At 42.5% G+C, this 21,263-nt stretch overlaps 1 protein-coding gene across 3 annotated transcripts in view; it reads right to left on the reverse strand.

Annotated features, from left to right (window-relative positions):
- The window catches only part of LOC148038344 (uncharacterized), a 36,586-nt gene extending 15,679 nt beyond the window's left edge, over positions 1 to 20,907 (reverse strand). For all 3 annotated transcript variants that reach the window (XM_087670809.1, XM_087670798.1, XM_087670818.1), the window contains exon 1: positions 20,725 to 20,907. In XM_087670809.1, coding sequence (XP_087526935.1) covers positions 20,725 to 20,729 — 5 coding nt within the window. In that variant the 5' untranslated portion in view covers positions 20,730 to 20,907. The remainder of the gene's footprint in view (positions 1 to 20,724) is intronic.
- Between the last annotated feature and the right edge of the window lie 356 nt (positions 20,908 to 21,263).

The raw sequence follows: 21,263 nt of genomic DNA on the forward strand, positions 1-21,263 counted from the left end.
TATAAGCAATGATCTGCATTACTTCTTTTAAACCCATGTGAGAGCATGAAGGCATCAAATTTTTTTATACCACTATCTAGAAATTTGTTTTAAACCATACAAGCTTCTCTTAAGCCTGCACACCAAATGCTCCTTTCTTGGCATAACAAAGCCCTTTGCTTGTTTCATATACGGCTCTTCTTCTAAATCACCATGCAGGAATGCAATTCTAACATCCATTTGATCAAGTTCAAGATCCATAGATGCTACGATAGCAAACAATACCCAAAGAGCAGTCATTCTGCAATGAATCTGCTGTAATTTCATTGTTAAAGCACAAATTGGCTCGAAATGCATCATCAATGCGAAAAGCCCCAAATTTTTTGCAGTATCATCCCAAGTGTCAAACACGGACAAATGTCGCAGAAATTTCACAAATTCTGCAAAACCCCCAAATTTTGGAGTCCAAACGTGCATAAATTACACTGAAATTGGCTCAGCTGAGCAAAATTTCACTTGTACATGAAAAACCCCAAATTTTGGAGCAAATGTGCACAATGTCTACAATTTCTAGGTCAAATGTCACTATTTCAAACTGAGGATTGTGCTTAGGTGCATGAACCCCGTCAAAACAAGGGGTCTACTTGCAAGAAATAAAATAATGTATTTAAAAAATGAAGAAAACTACCTGAAATATGTTGCAATGTTGTTGTTGTCTTGGCGACAGCCTCCCGTGACCTGCGCCTTGTCGCCGTCTGGCCAAAACTGACCACTAACAACTTGAAACACTATCACAGCTGACCTACGCCTCACACCAGTTGCCGTCTACTTGAGCATGACCTATGCCTACTTCTGTTGGTCAAACTGACCACCAACTAATCTCAACTTGTCACTTGCACACAAAAGTGACAACTTTCCTGTCTCCTCACGCGCACACGCAAAGATTGACCCGTACATCCCTCAAGAAGCGCACACACTCTTGCCGCAACTCTGATATCAATTTGAAGGGTGAGCGGAAGTACCCAAGTAGTTGTCAAAGTGCAACGGTGCGGAAGCGTAGGACTGAGAGAGAGAGAACGCAGAGAGAAGAGAGAGAAAGAGACTGTGGAAGATGAAGATCTACTGTATAAAGTGTGCTGTATACAAAGATATGCAAATATGTACACGGGCGCAGTGCGCTGGACTGTGTGTCTCCACCTCGATGATGCAACCTGCTGTTCACCTCGAAGTCCGCTGCAGTCTGCACAAGACTGCTGGAAATCACGGCTATAAATAGCCAAGAACTGGGCGCCAAATAACTGTCTGTCGGCTGCATTTAAATGCAGCCGACTGTATTGTACCAGGTCAGACTGCCACGTGGCAGTCCGACTGTACAGTCTGACTCTACAGCATGGCTACAGTCCGACGAGGCGACTAATCTCTAACACCCCCTCTCAAAGCCTGGGCGGGGCAGAAGCCTGAGGGATCTGGCATGTCTCCAAAGTAGAGCCTGGGGAAGCGCCTTCGTAAACAAATCTGCAAGATTATCCTCCGTCTTGCAGTACTCCACGGTGATGGTCTCATCCAGAAGCTTCTCTCTGATAAAGTGGTACTGGATCTCTATGTGCTTCGTCCGGGCATGAAAAATAGGATTCCATGCCAAGGCAATGCAACTCTCATCGTCACATTGCAGCAAAGTGGGACGAGGCTGGGGGCAGCCAAGCTCCTCCAACAATCTCCGAAGCCACACAGCCTCACATGTGGTGGAAGATGCGGCCCGATACTCCGCCTCAATATCCGAACCTGCAAAAACAAGATCTGAACCACCTGTGCCTGCTGGATAATGAATTCCTAAATCAGACGTCCCCCTCAAATACCGAAGTATCCTCTGGGCAGACTGCCAATGCACCGTCTGAGGTTCACTCATAAACCCCGCCAAGAGCCCAACACCAAAACAAAGATCAACACGAGTCTTGAGGAGCCAAATCAATGATCCAATCAACTAACGATAGCGGGAAGCATCCGCCATGGGAGAAGCTGAATGGGAAGTGGCCTTCCAGTTCGGATCCATAGGAGTAGAAATGGTCCGACAATCCTCCATCGCAAAAGAAACCAAGAGCTCCTGTACATATCTCTGTTGAGAGATGAAAATCCCCCTCTGAGACTGATAAATCTCACGGCCCAAAAAGAAATGGAGTAGACCCAAGTCTGTCATCTCGAACGTCTGATGTAAAGCTGCCTTCGTCTCTTTGACCTTCTGTGCATGATCACCTGTGACAATCAAATCATCAACATACAACACAAAAAGCACACAACCAGCCTCGAAAGTGTGTACATAAAGCTATGGATCGGCCTTGGAATGCTGATATCCCAACTGTGATTGAAGGAACGAATCAACCTTCTCGTTCCATGCACGTGGAGCCTGCTTGAGGCCATACAAGGCCTTCTTCAACCTGTAGACTTTCCCATCTAAAGATCCAAAGCCAGGAGGCTGCTCGACATAGATCTCCTCCTTCAAATCACCATTGAGGAAGACCGACTTCACATCCAACTGGTAGACAGGCCATCTCCTATGGCCAGCCAAGGCAAGAACAGCTCGAATAGTCGCCATACGAGCAGTGGGGGCAAAAGTGTCATGACAATCAATCCCTGGGCGCTGTGCAAAACCTTTAGCAACAAGCTGTCCAAAGAACCATCACTAAGGTACTTGGTCTTGAAGACCCATTTGACACCAATCACCTTCTTATTCGGGGGGCGAGGCACGAGTGACCAAGTGCCGTTCCTCTCAATAGCCTCCAACTCGGCTTCCATAGCTTTCTTCCATGGTGCGAACTGTAAAGCCTCCTTCACGGAGGTGGGCTCTCGATCCTGCATAACACGGGTCATCAAACAATAGTTAGAGCAAACAAGCTCCGTAGAATGTGCCTGGTGCCTCTATGACCGCCGCGGACCATCCTGCGGTCCCCACTCCTCAGGGACCCCCTCGATCCCTGAATCACGGAGAGTGTCACGGGCCCAACGAGGAGGAGGCCGGACCTCTCCTCGTCTCTCTCCATCAGCTGAAGACTCTGGGATATCCACCGGTGGTAACTCCTCGGGGGTGACCCGTGGAACAATAGACTCTGTGTCAGAAACAGAATCAGAATCAAAAGGCGCGGGCTCTAAAGAAACTGTCGCGGGGGCCCAATTCTCCCCTGGATCTCCAAGAACGGGATGCTCCTCACCCGCTGCTATGGCCGGAACCTCCACAAACCGCACATCTCGACTGGTGTACACATCCCGCTTAACGGGATCATACAAACGATAGCCTTGGGACTGAGAGCTGTAGCCAACAAACACCTGTCTTCAAGAAGCTGCTTCAAATTTATCACGATGAGCCTTGGAAATGTGAACATAGGCATCACACCCAAAAACCCTAAAATAAGAAACATCGGGCTTGGTCCCAAAGGAGGCCTCAAAAGGTGTCATCCCATCAACGGCCGAAGTGGGGGATCGGTTAAGAATGTGGACTGCAGTAGCCACAGCCTCGGCCCACAGAAACTGAGGTGTCTGTCGGTGCTCCATCATGGTGCGCGCCATCTCGATCACACTTCGATTCTTCCGTTCAAGAATGCCATTTTCTTGAGGAGTGTTGGTATTAGCAAACTCCTCGTGAATACCTTTATCTGCACAAAAACGAGCAAACTCATTAGAAACAAATTCACCACCCTTGTCGGATCGCAAGGTCTTCAATCTCCGGCCCGATCGGTTCTCCTCAAAGAGAAGCCAATCCTTGAAGTGGAAGAAAGCTTCTGACTTCAACGACAAGAAATAGGCCCATGTCATCTTGTTGTAGTCATCTACGATCAACATGAAGTACGAGCTTCCTCTCAAGGACTCGTTCCTCATAGGGCCACAAAGATCTGTAGATACAAGCTCCATTGGTGAAGTAGACCGCCGCGAAGCTTTGTTGGGAATCACATCCCTATGCTGTTTCCCACGAATGCAGGAGACGCATGGCTGCTGGCTCACCACTATGTCCGGCAACCCTCGAACAAGCTGTCCACGTGACGCCCTCCGAAGATAATCATAGTTGAGGTGACCAAACCGAGCATGCCATAGCTCTGACTGTGTCTGAGAGGTAGAAAGAAGAGTAGAGAGGGAAGTAGAAGACTTCAATTTGTAGATGTCGTTCTCATATCCTAATGAGAGAATCTTCCTTGACCCATGATCAAGGACTCGCACCGAATCACTGTCAAACTCCACCATAAGTCCAAGGGAACAAATCTTATGAACTGACAGTAGATGATACCCTAAACCTGGTACATGCAAGACCTCTGAGGTATGGGTACCACCACGTCCATCTGGAATAAGCTGTATCTCACCCCGTCCTGCAATAGACACCGAAGAGCTATCTCCAATGAGAATCTGCCCATGCGAAGGTCGCAACTGGGCAACACCATCTAATGAAGGAGTCATGTGCCGGGAGGCACCACTGTCAACGATCCACTCTCGAGCCTGGGGAGCTGTCATCGCAGCATCAGAAGCATTCGGTGTAGAGTCCTCAATGACAGCTAGATGAAGAAACGCAGTTGATGAGGGTGCAGCCACCGCTCCAGAATCCTTCGTGTCCTTCTTGTTGGTGTCCTTATTATCTTTGTCAGGGCAATCCTTCTTCCAATGGCCGGTCTTTCCACAAATATGGCATGTGGATTCTTTGTCCTTGTCCTTGTCCTTCTTTGACTTGTTATCCCCCTTCTTCTTCTTTTGGTCCTTCCCCTTCTTCTGAGAGGCTTGACCAGTGCCTCCGACTTGGAAGCATTTTGTCCCTTCAGTTGTTTCTCTTGGTCCATGACCATAGGAACCAACTCTTCCCACCAAAGAGTGGACTCTCGCCCCGAAGCAATGAGGGCGGAGTAGAAAGCACCGAATCGCGGCGGCAACTGGGACAAGAGTGTGATCGCCATGTCTTCGGAGGAAATCGGCTTCCCCGCATTCTGAACCTGCATCTGAAGCTGTCTAAGCTTGTTGATGTGCTCCCGCAACGAAAAAGACTTGTTCACGGACAAGATCCGCATCTGCACCTCCAAAGAAATCCGCTTCATAAGGGTAATCCGGTTATACATCTGATCAAGCTCCAGCCATATCTCCCGAGCCACCGTCAAGTGCTCGATGTGGGCTATCACGGCTGTAGTACACGACAAAAAAAGAAAGGAACGAATCCTGGCATTCAGTTTGTCCCAGTGAGACTGTGCCTTGGCCAACTCCGCACGAGCATCGGAAGAGAGTTTGGACTCATCTCTCACCGAGGGCCGGTCAATCTCCTCCTATACAAGCTCCGCCAAATCGTAGGACTCAAGGATGACTAACATCATCATGCGCCAGATGCGGTAGTTGTCGCCATCGAGCTTCTGATCTGCGGGAAGAGCGGGTAAGACAGGCACCTTCCGGTCCATAATCATCTGGAACTCCAAGTCAATCTCTGTAGACATCTTCACCTGTAATGCCTTCACAAACGCAAAAGCAGCCCCCTCTGACTGTAAAAGCTCAACCTGCTAGGGCTCTTCTGCGTCCCGAAACTTCTTTACTCGCCGGAGGCGATGAAAAAACAAAACCTGCACTTGAAAGCTGATAACTCAAACTTCCTCCTCGTCAAACAGCAGTAAACAGCAGCAAATCCACCACCTGGACTCCTTTCCCGCGCGCCCACGCTTGCTTCAGCCTTGTTCCGAGGCACAGCCCTCTTGCTTGCCCTCAAACGCTGAAAACGCAGCCTTGTATCACGATAGAAACTCCTCTTCAGGTTGGTTCTGCACTCAGTCAACCCTTCTACACTCCTCTGATACCATGTCAGAGTGCAGCGGTGCGGAAGCGTAGGACTGAGAGAGAGAGAACGCAGAGAGAAGAGAGAGAAAGAGATAGTGGAAGATGAAGATCTGCTGTATAAAGTGTGCTGTATACAAAGATATGCAGATATGTACACGGGCGCAGTGCGCTGGACTGCGTGTTTCCACCTCGACGATGCAACCTGCTGTTCACCCCGAAGTCCGCTGCAGTCTGCACGATCTCCTGTCTGAAATCTGCGAACAGAGACGGAATCTGCGCGAGCCACCAGCCTGTAATCTGCGAGCAGAAAAATGTGGGAGACTGCTGGAAATCACGGCTATAAATAGCCAAGAACTGGGCGCCAAATAACTGCCTGTTGACTGCATTAAATGCAGCTGACTGTACTGTACCAGGTCGGACTGCCACGTGGCAGTCCGACTGTACAGCCTGGCTACAGTCCGACCAAGCGACTGATCTCTAACAGTAGTGTGCGTGACAAAGAAAGTGTATTTAGCAATAGAGAGTGTGTAGAGAGAGTGAAGATGAAACCAGCCTTCCTTCTTGGAATGGGTGGTGATAACTTGATTTAAGAGTTAATTACAGCAATAAATAAATGCACATAAAATGAAATACACACTTTACCATAACATTCTTGGACAGTAGGCACCCTGTTGGCCCCAAAATTGGCACCTGTTGCAGTATTTCTTTAGCTTTCATTCAATTGGAAGGAGTACAACTCGAGATTCTTCAATCTCCTCCTGCTAACCAATTGCTCTTGCTGTCATAAATGACCAGCAAGCCTTTTGGGTCATTTGCCCCTTGATTCACCCAAGACTTCTTCTCCAATTTTACCCTTGGCTAGCTAAATGCTGCCCCAAACCAATTTGGGATGGGCTGGCTCCTGAAATCCCTTGATAATCTTCAATTATCAGCTGTTGATTTCAGTCCCTTGAGCCTTCAATCTCTAGCACAGATCCCAAGGTGGCTGCTAAACCCTAATTTCTGCTGTAAATTAGGGTTTACTGCAGAAATTACAGATCAGCCCACAAAAAATGGCTGAAATCGCCTCCAAATGGCTGAGAATTGTTAAGAATGGCTGAGCATAGGCTAAAGGAGATGAGAGAATGCTGTAGAGAGAGAGAATTCTGAGATTTGTCGCGAATAATATATCAAAATCAGCTGCTGCCCCTGCTGTACCAGCCCCAAACGGATGCATCAACAACAATAGAAGCATCAGAGACTGTGATCTTCATGAGAAAGTGCATCAGCAGTAATTGCCAGCTTCCAAAGGTCAAGAATATGCAATCTCCATCACCAAAATGGTCTCTAATGGCTAGAAAATGGCCCCAAAAGCTGGCAGCAACAGTCCAACACCTCTTCCCAACAGCTTCAAAATGAAAAAACGAGATTTCCCTCTCCCTTCAGCCCTATTTAGCCTTTCCCCCACTTGCACGGGAAAGTTTTGCCCAAGTGGTAACTTTCTTAATCCATTTTCAGCAATTTCCAGTCATTTAATTAATTTTCAAAATTAATTAATTCTGAAAATTAATTCAGCCCTTAATCCATGCCCAAAAAATTGACCTTGCCCATCCAAAAATTAATTGGCTAGGCCATTTGCAACCCAAAATGGTTCCATGCATTAATTGATCCTTGGACAAGCATTAATCCATTAATTAATGCCTAGTCCCTAGTGTCACCACTGAGACTTAATGGCCAATTAATGGTCCTAGGGACAAACTGACACCAGAATTCACCTAGAATCTAACAAGTGTAACTTGTTAAAACTTTTGCCTTTGACACCCATCTTTTTCACAAGGTCCTTGGGCCTTCAACTGTAAAAAAAGTAGCTTGCACCTCACATGTGCAACACATGTGCATAATTTAATTGCACATTTGATTAACCCTTTAATCAAATGTCAATTAAACATAAGCAAAGCATCAAATTTTCACGTCCTCGTGACAGAAGACTTGAGATGGGTGTGTTCCAGTGTGGTACACACAAAGAATTAAAGAATGTATTTATACTTAGGATATGGTACACTTACACCCACAAGGGTGTGTTCACATGTACAAGTAAATATATACATGGGAGTAGCGAAAGGGCCTTTACACCCAACAGCCGTAAGCAGGAGACTTTGGCGGCTTCTGTGACCAAGGCAAAGTATCAAACTCTCTTCACTGGTACCACTAAGACTATCTATCCGAGGAACTTGCCGGCCGCACTTCAATTTCCTTGTGAGGCGCCTATTATTGTCTACTGCGACAACCAGAGTGCCATTGCCCTTGTGCGCAATCCCATTATCACCCCTTGAAACAATTCCCCTGTGAGGGCACTATCCAAGTGGCACCGTTACATCGCATTCTGCATGAGCATAACAACTTAAAACTTCCTTTGCATTACCCCATGCATTTGCATTCTGTTCAAGTAAATATATATCTATGTGCATTTATCTCTTTTTGGTCACCCTCAGAGTGGTCAACTCCGGATCCACCATGCCCGTGGCATTGCACATGGCAATCTCCAAAGACAGTTTTTTTTCTCCTATGCTTGCATGCTAGCTTTGCTTGTCTTGCTTGTTCTTGTGTTGTCGTGATTGTCTCTCCACATATTCTCCATATGATTGGCACACACATCCCCTTAGGCAATCCCTAGGCACTTACCCTCGTAGTGTATGGGATTGTTTTGTTTGTTTTATGAAGGTAGTGAGGCTATGCATTCTTATTTCCCATACTTCGGGACACAATGACTCAATGGGACAAGTACTAATTTGAAACCCTCACTTAATGCTAAATCTTGTGACAAACTAAGCCAAAGCTCTCTTTAAAACAAAATTTAGAAAAACAAAAAAAAAAAACACTAGTATATTGTTGATTCCATCCATTATTGTAGGACTTGGTAGGCCCTTGGGCAGTCAACGAGCACCCTTGGTCTAATGCCCTCGATAACCATCACCTTTGTAGTCTTGGTAGGTCACTAGGCAGTCGACGTGCACCCTTTGCCCGATACCCTGGATGCTTGGGATTGGGATGCCTTAGGATTAACAAAAATAAATACAAGGGCTTATTTCTCATAGCCCAATTTTAGGCCTAAGAGGGGGTATTGAGCTAAAATTGCATTAGTCTAACTTAAACAGCCCCAAAACACACTTCATTAATTTAAAAAACCTTTTTTTTTTAATGATCCTAGAGAGTTACTGTGTCCCACATGCCAAACCCTAATTTGAGAGCTCCAAACTTTCTATAAATAGACATGAAGCCCACCACTCCCTCTCGATCTCATTTTTGCAAGTTTCAAGAGCCATATCTATGTTGCCCACACCCCATTCGTGGAGAACATTGCGGTCAAACCTTCCCCTTGTGGTATACTATCATCTAACCCTTGATTTCAACCTTCATCTCCATTTATGAGTTGTCGCCTACATCCTGGAGTATTGTTCAGGCGGATCTAGCCCACACTTCAAGACATTAATTTTTTATGTATGCGAGCTTGATCTTGATATGCTCCAGCTTCTGTCGCAAGCGCCTACTCATGTCATATAGGTAGAAGTGTGTACTATCTTTTCTTTAACGCACAATGTGCATCCACCATAACCTTCGACCACTCATCAATGGCCAACGCTAATGCACCTTTCATAATATCTAGTAGGTGCAAAGTAAACAAATTTAATAAACAATTAAATATGCAAAATAGTTAAAAGGATGCAAATTCTTTTATTGTTGTACAACAGTAACTCTGGTTACAATCAACAAGACGGGATGATCATGAAATATTTATACAGTATACATGTATAGGCAAAAAGCTTAAAATGCACATATCCTTGCATAGAAGACTTGTATAAAGATTTCAGTATTGTTTTTGTTTTTGTTATGTACCCATAAAGAGCTTTCACATGATACCCATATTGGGGGGTCTCTAAATTTTAGGAGCCTTGGATTGGTCTAAAAAAGCTAGACCTAAAAAATAAGGATGACATTTCAAAATTAGTAAGTTTTGTTCTAGCAATGCTTACTAAAATTGGTTATTCCTATTCTTGATAGTATTGTGATGCATGTGTGCATGTGCATCGTTACATAATCTTATGAGAGTGAGAACTACTTATCCTCACTCTCTGGAGGATTGTAATTGAGCTCTTACCCAAAGGAATTCGGTTAAGTACGAATACATTCCTTTAGAGGGAGAAATACCTTCAACCCTCAATCTTGTCTCTATTACTTTCACATTTTAAATATGTAATTTTCTAAATAATTATCATATTCAACTTTAAGTATTAGTTTTCTCTAACGTCACCAATGACAATCAATGCTATCAACGATGTAGCTGCAAATCACACTCCAAAGATACACAAACAATTAAAAGCTTGGGGACAATTGCAAGATAAGTTGTAACCAAGCAATATTCCTAATAGATCTTGAAGCCAACAAAAACTTCATTTCCTTGGAGTTGGCTAAAGAGCTTGGATTAAAGAATAGAGAGATGGAGATTCCGACTTAAGTTCAACAAACTTTAAATATCAATGAATATGACACAATAAAGACCGTAATGCCGTACATTGGTTATTGAGCTAAGAAATGCATTCCATGCTATTTAGCCACTTAAACAGCCCCAAAACAAGCTTAATTTAATTAAAACCCTAAAATAGGGCGTGGTTCGAGAGAGTTCAATGAAATCCTAAGTTGGGAGGCTCCATCCTTATCTATAAATAGGCAGGTTGCTCCCATTCAACCTCAATCCCTTCTGTGTTGTGCTGGTTTCTCACCCTTGAGTGCAAATTTCAGCCATCAGACCACACACACGTGATTGTCCAGCCCCAACAATTGCTTCCACACCTTCCTCTAAATCCAGTGCTCCTCCATCAACATTGGCGACAGTTTTCTGGCACTCCTTTGCTTGCGATTGGAGCTGCCTAGCCTTGGCGACTGCATCTTCAGCTTGCGTTTGGTGTCTTCTCATTAGACGACTCTCCTCCATATCACGCAACAGCTTCCTCCATGTTAGGCGACAACTGCTAGCCCTCTTCCACACCTGTCCAGCTTGCGTTTAGTGCTCCAAGCCCTCGTCACACTTCCATTTGCTGCATCCTCTTCATCCTACACTCCAACTGGTAGTCACAGACTTGGGTCCGTCTTCGGTGGACGTCACTCTCCGACACACTGCTTTGACCTTGGGCACACTGTATACTCTTACATTCATTTACAACATTCATTCACTTCAGAGTTGTATTCTTTCTCTCCCTTCTTCTATTTGTGTTTGAGTTTCTATGTTTGAGTTTTTTAGCTTTGCGTTTAGGATTTGAGTTTTGCTTTCTATATCTATGTTTGTTTCGTTGTGCTTTTGTCATGGTTGTACACTCTGTGTCTCCTCAGTGCAACCCTAGCGGTGCCTCCACAATCTTCTTCACATGATATCAAAGCTAGTGCTCTTATAAAGAGTATCCTCCAGATATTGTGGAGTGCTAGTCTTTGCACGAGGCACACAATACGACTCGTAATCGAATCACAATGTAACAGACACCTTCTTTTCATGACCCCATGGTGTCTTATCCGGCTTCTCCATCACTAGAGACCTTGAGGAGGCATTATGGACTCCGTGAGGAAGACACCACTCCAAATTCACCCTCACCATCACCCTCTATATTTACACCCATGCCAAATATTTCAGATTTCATTAACCTCACAAAGGAGTTTGAGAAATACCTACACAACAAGTATGGACCAAAAGGCATCCCTTCTTCCAATTTTGCTACTCCTTTCGAACCTATTGATAAGGCTGGCCACCTTTCTAATCATGGAGTCAATACGACATTTGGGACGACTAGCGATCCATCTTCATCATATTGGCCAAGCCTTGTGTCAAGTTCATACAACCCTTTTGAGTCGTTCCAATCAAAGCCATCTCTTGTTTTGTCTTTTGGTACGCAAGATCCGGATGGTCAAAATTACTCTTTCTCTCCGTCCCATCCCACCCTCTTCTTTTGAAGCCTTATCGCACTCATTTCAAAACCTCGGCTTACATACCACATCCACCTCTACCAAACTGGGAGTTGAACCTTCTATCTCCGCTCGTAGCACATTCTCATTCTCTATTCCATATTCACACTTCCCTACCACTTCACATCACAATACCTTGTTAGGGGGCATTCCACCTCTTAACACTGTCACCTACCCTTTCCCACAAGCCATTCCGCACTATGGGGCTTTGTTACAAGGAATGATAGCCTCTAACACATTTCCCTCTACCTTTTCCCATATAGGCATCTCTTTTCCCACTGGGACGGCTATGATGGCCATCCCCCTCACTACCCCTAGCTACACCCATACCATGACCTCTCAAATGCAAGGGTTTCCATCCTTTGTTTATGGTGCATCATCACACTATCCATGGGTCACTCCCACGCAAGGATTTTCATCCTCTACTCCACGTGTCTCTATCTCTTCACCTTGGGGTTCTCATGCGACGACAATGTCCATGCCTAGTCATCCCATGCAAACATTTGGATCCACAGTTCACACTTCTTGTATGCCCGATGGGCACTCTAGGACCCATTCCCAAGTATACTTCTTTCCACCGCACTATTCACCCTATCCACCTTATCCAAGCATTGCCACTCTTGTTGCATCGACCAAGAATGCCTTTACGGAAAAGACTCGTTTCACCGGGTACCGAATTTCACTACTTGGTCGAACTATATGCAGCAAGTGCTTGAGTCTCAGGGTCGTTGGGACCTTGTTGCTGGTCTTCAACCTATGTTTGACCCTCACCTAGCCCACCCCGATTATATCCGTCGATGGCGAGATCGCAATGCCACAACCAATGTCGAGCCGATGCAAGGTTTGCTTCCTAAGTTTCACTCTCAGTTACAACACTTCCCTCTTGCATCGGAACATTGAAGTCATCTCATTGACCACTATGCTGCTAGAGATCATACTCAATGTATAAACATCGACTTTGAGCTTCAGGGGTTTTCCATTAAATAAGGGGATGATCTGAAAGTCAAGTTGGCCGAATATCGGCGATTACTAGCCAAGTTTACCACTATTGGCTCTCCGAAGTCAGATGGTGATCACATCACGTTCTTCTTGAACAAGTTGCCCGACAAATACTTTCATGTTATCCAACATATTATCTCACTACCTAGCTTGCCGACCTTCTACGAGTTTTGAGTGTCATTTCTTACATTACGTGAGGCTACATGATCGAGTTCACAAGCAAGTCCTCCACTCACATCTATTCAGAGGGACGGGGGTTGGTTGCCTCTTCTTCAGGAACGAAAACCACTAGTGGCACAAACTCGCAAGATGCAAAGGCAAGCCAAACCAAGGGTGACACCACTTCCTCTGACGGAAACAAAGAAACATGACCCCTTTGGCAGTAAATTCCTAAGAAAAATCGGTCTTATATGCACTGATAGAGGCTAGGTCAGGTGGACGAGGAGTGTCGTAGCAAGGCCCAAGAAATGCAATTCATGTTGATTAGCCACTTAAATAGTCCCAAAACAAGCTTAATTTAATGAAAACCTAAAATGGGGCGCGATTCGAGAGAGTTCAGTGAAACCCTAATTTGGGAGGATCCATCCTTATCTATAAATAGACAGGCTGCCCCATTCAACCCCAATCCCTTCTGTGTTGGTTTCTCACCCTTGAGTGCAGATTTTAGCCGTCAGTCCACACACACATGGTTGTCCAACCCCAATAATTGCTATCACACCCTGCATCTAGCACTCCATCAGCATTGGCAACAGCTTTCTGACCCTCCTTTGCTTGCGATTGGAGCTGCCTGGCCTTGGCGACTGCATCTTCAACTTGCATTTGGAATCTTCTCATCAAGCGACACCTTCCTCCACATCAAGCAACAGCTACCAACCCTCTTCCACACTTGTCTTGCTTGCTTTTGGTGCTCCAAGCCCTCTTGACACTTGCGGTTGTTGCATCCTCTTCATCCTATACTCCAACTTGTGGTCACATACTTGGGATCTGTCTTTGGTAGACGTCACTCTCCAACACACTGCTCTGCCCTTGGACACATTGTATACTCCCTTACATTCATTTACAGCATTCATTCACTTCAGAGATGTATTCTCTCCCTTCTTTTATTTGTGCTTGAGTTTCTGTGTTCATGTTTTGAGTTTTCCATTTAGGGTTTGTGTTTTGGTTTTTGTGTCTATGTTTATTTCGTTGTGCTTTTGTCGTGGTCATACACTCTGCATTTCCTCAGTGCAAACCCTAGCGGTGCCTCCACGGTCTTCTTCACATTGGCCAGCTTAGGTTTTAAATCCAAGATACAATGACAAAGATACATTCCATATCGCAAATCTTGATGGTTATGATATCATTCTTGGCATGCCTTGGAATCAAGGGTAGATAGATTTAGCCATCTTCTCTCCAAATAATAGAGTAGAACTCCCCAACAAAGGTAACAAGTACGAGGTCTAAGCTAGAGTATCTAGAGACTTCACAGCTATGGTACGCTATATGCAAGTCTCTAGAGCAATTAAGTACTATGTTCAATGTTGTTTACTTTATATCAGCGATATGAAAGATAACATGAATGATGAAAACCAAAAGCAACTTAAACTCTTTGAAAAAGTATAAAAGATTATTTTTCGGAAGACCTTGTTTATCAACTCCCTCAGAAAGACCAAAAGACTATTATATTAATATTATTTCGGACAATTCTCCTCCTAGCATAGCACCATACCGTGTGAGGCATCCTCAACAACAAAAAATCAAAAAGCAAGTTCAAAACCTACTCAACCATGGACTAATCAAGCCAAGTAGCTTACCACTTTGTTCTCCAATTCTTTTTCAGAAAAAAAAGAATGGCACATTTAAATGTACATTGATTATCGAGCCCTCAATAAAATCACTATGAAGAATCGATTTCCTATTCTCAAAATTAACAATATTTTGAATCATCTAAGAGACTCAAAGGTTTTCAATTACATTGATATAAAGAGTGGTTATCACTATATTTGGGTGATACCACAAGATGTACACAGAACTACTTTTCACACTTCATTTGGCCTTTATAAATTCTTGGCGATTCCTTTTGCATTACCTAATATACCAGCCACCTTCAATCAAATAATGGACTATGAAGTGCATTTTTTGTGATCACCAATAATATGTCGATTCCTTCTTTGATGATATTCTTGTTTTTAGCAAAAATGAAGATAAGCACCATCAACACTTAAAGATTGTTCTACAACTACTTCGACAAAATGAACACTTGATAAATAATAACAATAAATTATCTTGGACATGCCATCTCTTTTAAAGAAATTCAAATGAATCCAAAAATATCAAAATAATTCAAGAATTGCATGATCTTCATGATATACATAAGGTGCAATATTTTCTTGACTTATTCTCCTATTACCACCACTTCATCAAGAAATTTGCACACATGGCTTCTCCTCTTCACGACCTTAGAAAAAAAAATAAAGAGAAAAAGAGAATATTGCCTTTACAAAGCTAAAAATAGCCCTCACTTTTGAACCTATTCTTATCATTCTAGATTTAGTAATACTATTTCTCATGAAAGCGGATGCTTATGACCATTGTATTGATGTAAAGCTAAATCAAGAAGACCATGCCGTAGCCTTTGAAAACCATCCTCTAAATGATGCGGAGAAAAGATATTGCCTTTATGAAAAGGAACTCTTAGTTGTGATTCAAGCTTTGAAGATATGGAAGTATTATCTTTGAGACAATGAATTCCTCATAAAAAGGGATTATCAAAGCTTAAATTATTTCAAGACTTAAAAGCATTCAAAAATCCCAAGTATGACAAAAAAAAAGACTCTATGATTACTGCAATTTTTTCTAGTGCGTAATGGTCTAGGAGAATCTATCATAATGGATTTCGTCTCAAGTATTCCAAGAACACAAGGTCGTGATTTGTGATTTGTGTTGTAATTGAGAAATTCCGCTAGCAATCATATTTTATTCCATGTCGTAAAAGACTGAAATCCTCACAAGCTACAAGACTTTTCATCCAACATATCTTTAGATTATATGATATGCCTTCTAAAATTGTCTCAAAGTGCTTTATTTGAGAACTTGGAAATCACTTTGAAGTTTTTCTCATTTTTTATCCGCAAACAAACAACCAAACAAAGATGAGATTCATCGCCTTTGTTTGGATAAGTTAGTGAACATAAGTCATGACGGGATATGTATCTTTCATTGTTGGAGTTTACTTACAATAATACAATGCACTTGTCACCAAAATGAGAATTGAACTTAATAATTTAATTAAACTTTACAAAGATTTTTAATTAAAATAAACATTAATTCTTGTATCCCTAGCTCTTAGCATAGCAACAATTACACAAGATTTGACGTTGGGCATGTACTGAACAAATATACAAGCAATGTGATATAAAAGCAAGGAAAAAGTAACAAGATGCAATGTGATACTTTCATTAAACTGAGTTACATTGAAAGTTTCGCACCGTAAGCAACTCACTCAAGCCACTTGAGTTATTAAGTAGACCTTGAGCTAAAGTTTCATCTAATAAGCAACTCACTTATAATTAACAACTAGGTTATTAATTAGCCCTTAATCAATCACAAGATTTGATTGAGAAGTAGTTCATTACTCATTTGAAAAGCTTATCTTCGGTTCTTGGAACTCCTCTCTCACTTGGAGAAGCCAAAGTTTAGAGACTATCATTCTTCTCTTCTTTGCTACAAACATTGTCGGTGTGAACTGTAGAGTATAAGCTAACAATATGGATGGAGTGTGGACAATAGCCAATTTTCTCCTTCTGAAGTGGGGATTTCATTGGGCAGCCTTGTAACTCTATATACAGCAAAGTATGTTGTTTTGAAGCTAAGTATTAAAAAAACAGGTTATTACAGTACATTGTACCATGGGCTGGGATCCTCTCTTCTCCTTTGAGATCTCAAGTCTAGTATACTTTCTAGGCAACTTCATCGCGAAGAAAGCGACCTTTTCATAGTTCCATTACGAGAAATCCCTCTATCTATGAGAGAAACAGCATAGAATTGAATGGAAACCATACAAGATAATTATCTAGATAAATGCTCACAAAATTGACTTCGAATGCTAGTTATAATTTTTAGGATTTTGCAAACTAAAGTGTTCATTCACATTTTTGAATACTCTACAATCGGTTGGAACATTGAAGGTGACGAGGTCATTGTGCACCCATGGATCAATTGTGTCACGAGGAATCCTTGAAATACAACCATTTGTAACTAATTTCGAGCATACATCGGTAATCTAAAGAACTATTAAAAGAGGCGCCAAGCTTTGGGGCCAACAAGTGTCATGTGTAGTGCAGGAGCACTCTAGGCCCTAGTTGTATGTGGATTTTTTTCTTGTTGAATTTATTGTTAAGCTAACTTAAGTGTTTACTAAATCTGGTCTACACCCTTTGGGCTTTCGAGGACCAATTTCATGATTCCGTTGCTAGGACATCACCATCTTTCTAAAGGAAATGAGCTTGTGATCATTTAAGGAGTAACCATATGCATTTTGGCTTAAATTACAGTAAGGTTTTTACTTATTGCAAATAGTGTACAACAAGGGACACTGTAAAAAGTGTCACACAATAATGGTAATAGAAATGAGTAACAAAAATCCAACCAATTAATGTAGTAATTTTTACATCAACCATATGTAAGATGTGCTTTTTAAATTTGTCTACTTGTTGATGGTTAAGTGAGTGCCGAGCTCACTCCCATGTAAAGTGTAAAACCACTTTGGTCATATTAGAAGACTCACAATGGATATGGAGGTTATATCTCTATTTGCTTCTTCCCGATTTGTGTCTACATATCCAAAGTAAAATGTAAATAAAAGAAGGATAAATCATAGGTGGAAAAGATAGATCGTACCCAACATAAAGTGGAGACCCTAACCTAATAAATATATTGCTTCCATGCTTGAGAGAGGGGGCGATAAGAGTGAGTGTGTGAGGTTGAAGGGGAGAGTGAGAGTGGAGAATTGAGAGAGAGACTTGTGAGATTGAAACTCTATTTTCACTCCTTGCTTTCATCTCTTTTGCCCCTCTTGCTCCCACAGCTTAAGGGTAAGAGGTTGAGAGAGAGATAGTATGAGACAAGAAGAGTATGAGGGATTGAGAAATAGATTCAATGAAGCTTTTCTTCCTCTAAGGCACTCAACACATGGTTTTGAGTCACCAAATGCTGAAAATGCTTCACGACAGAGATGCTATTAGAATGGATCCTACAAAAGTGGAAACCATATACGACTAGCCTCATTTGAAAACCTTGCATGATGTACGTAGCTTTCTAGGGTTGGGTTCATATTGTAGATGGTTCATATGCCACTTTGCTGAAATTGCTTCAACCCCTCACGCACTGCAAAAGAAGGGAGTTCCATTCACATGGGCTGATAAGAAAATTACAGCATTCAATAAGCTGAAAGAAAAGCTTACTCCACCTTCATTGTTGATTTTACTAGATCTCCGAAAAGCTTTCATTGTTCAGTGTGATGCATGTGGGAACAGCATTGGTTCAGTTCTAATGCAAGAAGGCCATGTTGAGGCATATGAGAGTAAAATTATACAAGGCTCTGAGAACAATTTACAAGTTTATGAAAAAAGTTGCTTGTCGTAATTCATGCTCTTTCTACATGGAAACGCTACCTACTAGCGGCTGATTATATTGTACAGACATATCAACAAACTCTTCGATATTTTCTTACTCAAACTAAGTTATCTAGAAAGCATATACGATGGGCCAACTATATATCCATGTTTCACTTCCCTCCGAAGTTTCCCTCAGGATAGCTAGAGCTCCTCGCAGTTTTATCAGGTAAAGCGAATGATTAGTGGAGGGTAAAAAAGAATGTCATGGCTGATGCATTGTCTAGGAAACCACAAGTTTTGGCAATATCTATAGTATATCATAATAAGTTAGATGAGATGAAGACACAATATGCAGAGGATGAGGACTTTGCTAGAGTTAATGATCTTTTATCAGATGATCAACACCACGAATATTATGCTCCTGGAGAGGGCTTTCTTAATTTGACTTCAACATTGATCAAATGTGCATACATGATACTAGTGGATACACCTGGTGTCAACTTTGGCCTAGGACATTTAATTGGTCAATGAATGTTGGTGGTGACATTTGAAACTAGGCATTACTTAGAAAATACCACTTCACAAAACAATTAATGCATACAACCACTTGAGAGTCAAAATGGCCTACCCAACTTAATGATGGATGGGCACTTTTAATTTTCTTAGCAAGGACAAAGAAATGAATTAATTTTCAGAATTACTAATTTTGAAAATCAATTAAAATGGCTGAAATATCTAATTAGAAGGTTATCACTTGCCAAAACCTTTCCATGCAAGTGAGAAGAGACTAGTGGGAGGCTGGAGAGACCATTGTGGGCTATGTGGGAGAGGAGGAGAGCAGATCAGCTGCTGTAACCAGCAAACCTCGAGCATTTGCAGCCAGCTGAACATCCCAGGACAGCAAGTGACTTGATCAGGAGCCGTGTTTACAAAAGACAGCAACCTAGAAAGGCTGCCAACAGTTGGGTGGCAGCAATTTGAGTAGGCAACAACATCATTCTCAGTCCTAAGTAAGAGACGACAGCTTTTATGCCTGTAAGTGATCAAGGCAACTACTGATTTGATCAGATTTTGGTATCAGACATCAGAATTCTCTCTCCCCTCCACGTTTGCTTCTTTCCTCCAGCCAACTCCCTACCATTCTCAGCAGAACTCAACCATTCATAGGCCAATTCAGCCATTGAAGGTGGGCAGCAGAAGCATTTGCTGCTGTAAACCTTAATTTGCAACACAAATTAGACTTTACTAACCACCTGTGGTCCCATTCCAAAAAATTGAAGACCTAGCACTTGAAATCAGCAACTGAAATTTGGGGATTTTCTGAAATTTCAAGAGGCCAACCCATCTCAATTGAATCTGCGATTAGATTTGACTGGGCAAGAGTCAATTTGGAGGCCAATCCCTTGTCAAATCAAGGGGCAAAGTGATTTAAAGGCTTACTAGTCAAGATGTAAAACCTAAAGGGGAATCTATTCCCATTGTACCTGCTTCTACTTTTTCAAAAGTAATAAAAAATCACTTTTCAGCTAATTTAGTTTTTGCAAAAGATAAAGATGATAATGAGACTGTGGGTAATGTGTCTAAGATACACAAACATCGCATTGCATCTTTGAAAGGGTATGTTGATTGCTTCCCACGATTATTACCGGGGCAACTAAGAATCAACACTAAAAATTATATTTTCTTCTTCTTGACCTTGCTGGACAAACAGACTAAAGATGTGAGCAGTGGCTTAATCTCACATTGGAAAATATCATGATGATATTTTAATCTCAAAGAATGTGGAATGACCATCCATGGCTAGTAACAGAGCTTTCACCACATATGTGCCACCAAAACATCGCGTAAAGTATTACTTGGGATGTCAGTATATAAAGAAATTTATAAGGTCTCAGGAAGTGATGAATGGCATATGAAAGGATGTCATAGAATACGATAAATATGTTCTGCAAATGCTGGGCACTATATAAGGCCAATTAACGTAGCCAATAAATAAGACAGTAGAAGGCTTTGTTAGCCACTGATCCAAGAACAGCCAGAGAAACGTGCTAGCAATTAAACACAAAGATAATTCTTGAAACAGCAAACACAGTTGTTTGCTTCCCACCCTTTAAAAGAAGAAAGAAAACACTAATGCAGGGCAATTAACATAGCCAACAAATAAGACTGTCGAAGGTTTTGTTGACCATTGATCAAAGAACAGCCAGAGCAACGTAATTTGAAGCTAAACACGGTTGTATGCTTCCCACCCCCCTAAAAAAAGAAAGAAAACACTAATGCAGGGCATGTACAAGGCATTCCAAGAATCGCCAGAAAAGAACGTTTCGTTCTCATGTACAACGTTATTGAGAAAGGCGGCAAAAATAAAGAGGGAACAGACCTCATCAGAGCACGCAGGTGCTGAAACTCGCACGGCGACGCGCTGCCGATTTCCCGAGTGAAGCACGGCTTCTTGTCCTTCCGCTTCGCATTCGCAGGGATGGCGAATCAGAGCTTGCCAAGAATCGACCGCGATGGCGGCCGCCTATGAGCATGCTGCACAATGATATGCACTTCATCATACTCATACTATTACGAGCCTAACGTTTCAATTTTCTTTGGGTTTTCCCCTTAACGTGGACACGTGGACTTTGCCTGTGTTTTGAATTTAGGGAGTGCAAATTCTATAAAATTGTGAAGGGTTGTAGCTCAAGTGGTTCGGGTGTGTGGGTGTGTGAATACCGTAGGTGCTGGCTGCCCAAGTGTGTTGATATGGGCCAATAGGATTCTGACCATCCACAAAAAAGGCCTCCCCATCCTCTTCCGTCCACAAAGCTCTAGACCAATTGTGCTGCACGAGGCAGGTCCCCCCATTTCCCTCCTATTGCAAAGATATTGTTGCGAAACTATATGCCTATGATCTCATGGTTTTTGCTTGTT

This window comes from Lygodium microphyllum, chromosome 3, assembly GCF_053477565.2.
Source record: "Lygodium microphyllum isolate KBCC chromosome 3, Lygodium_microphyllum_v1.1.10, whole genome shotgun sequence".
NCBI lineage: Eukaryota > Viridiplantae > Streptophyta > Polypodiopsida > Schizaeales > Lygodiaceae > Lygodium > Lygodium microphyllum.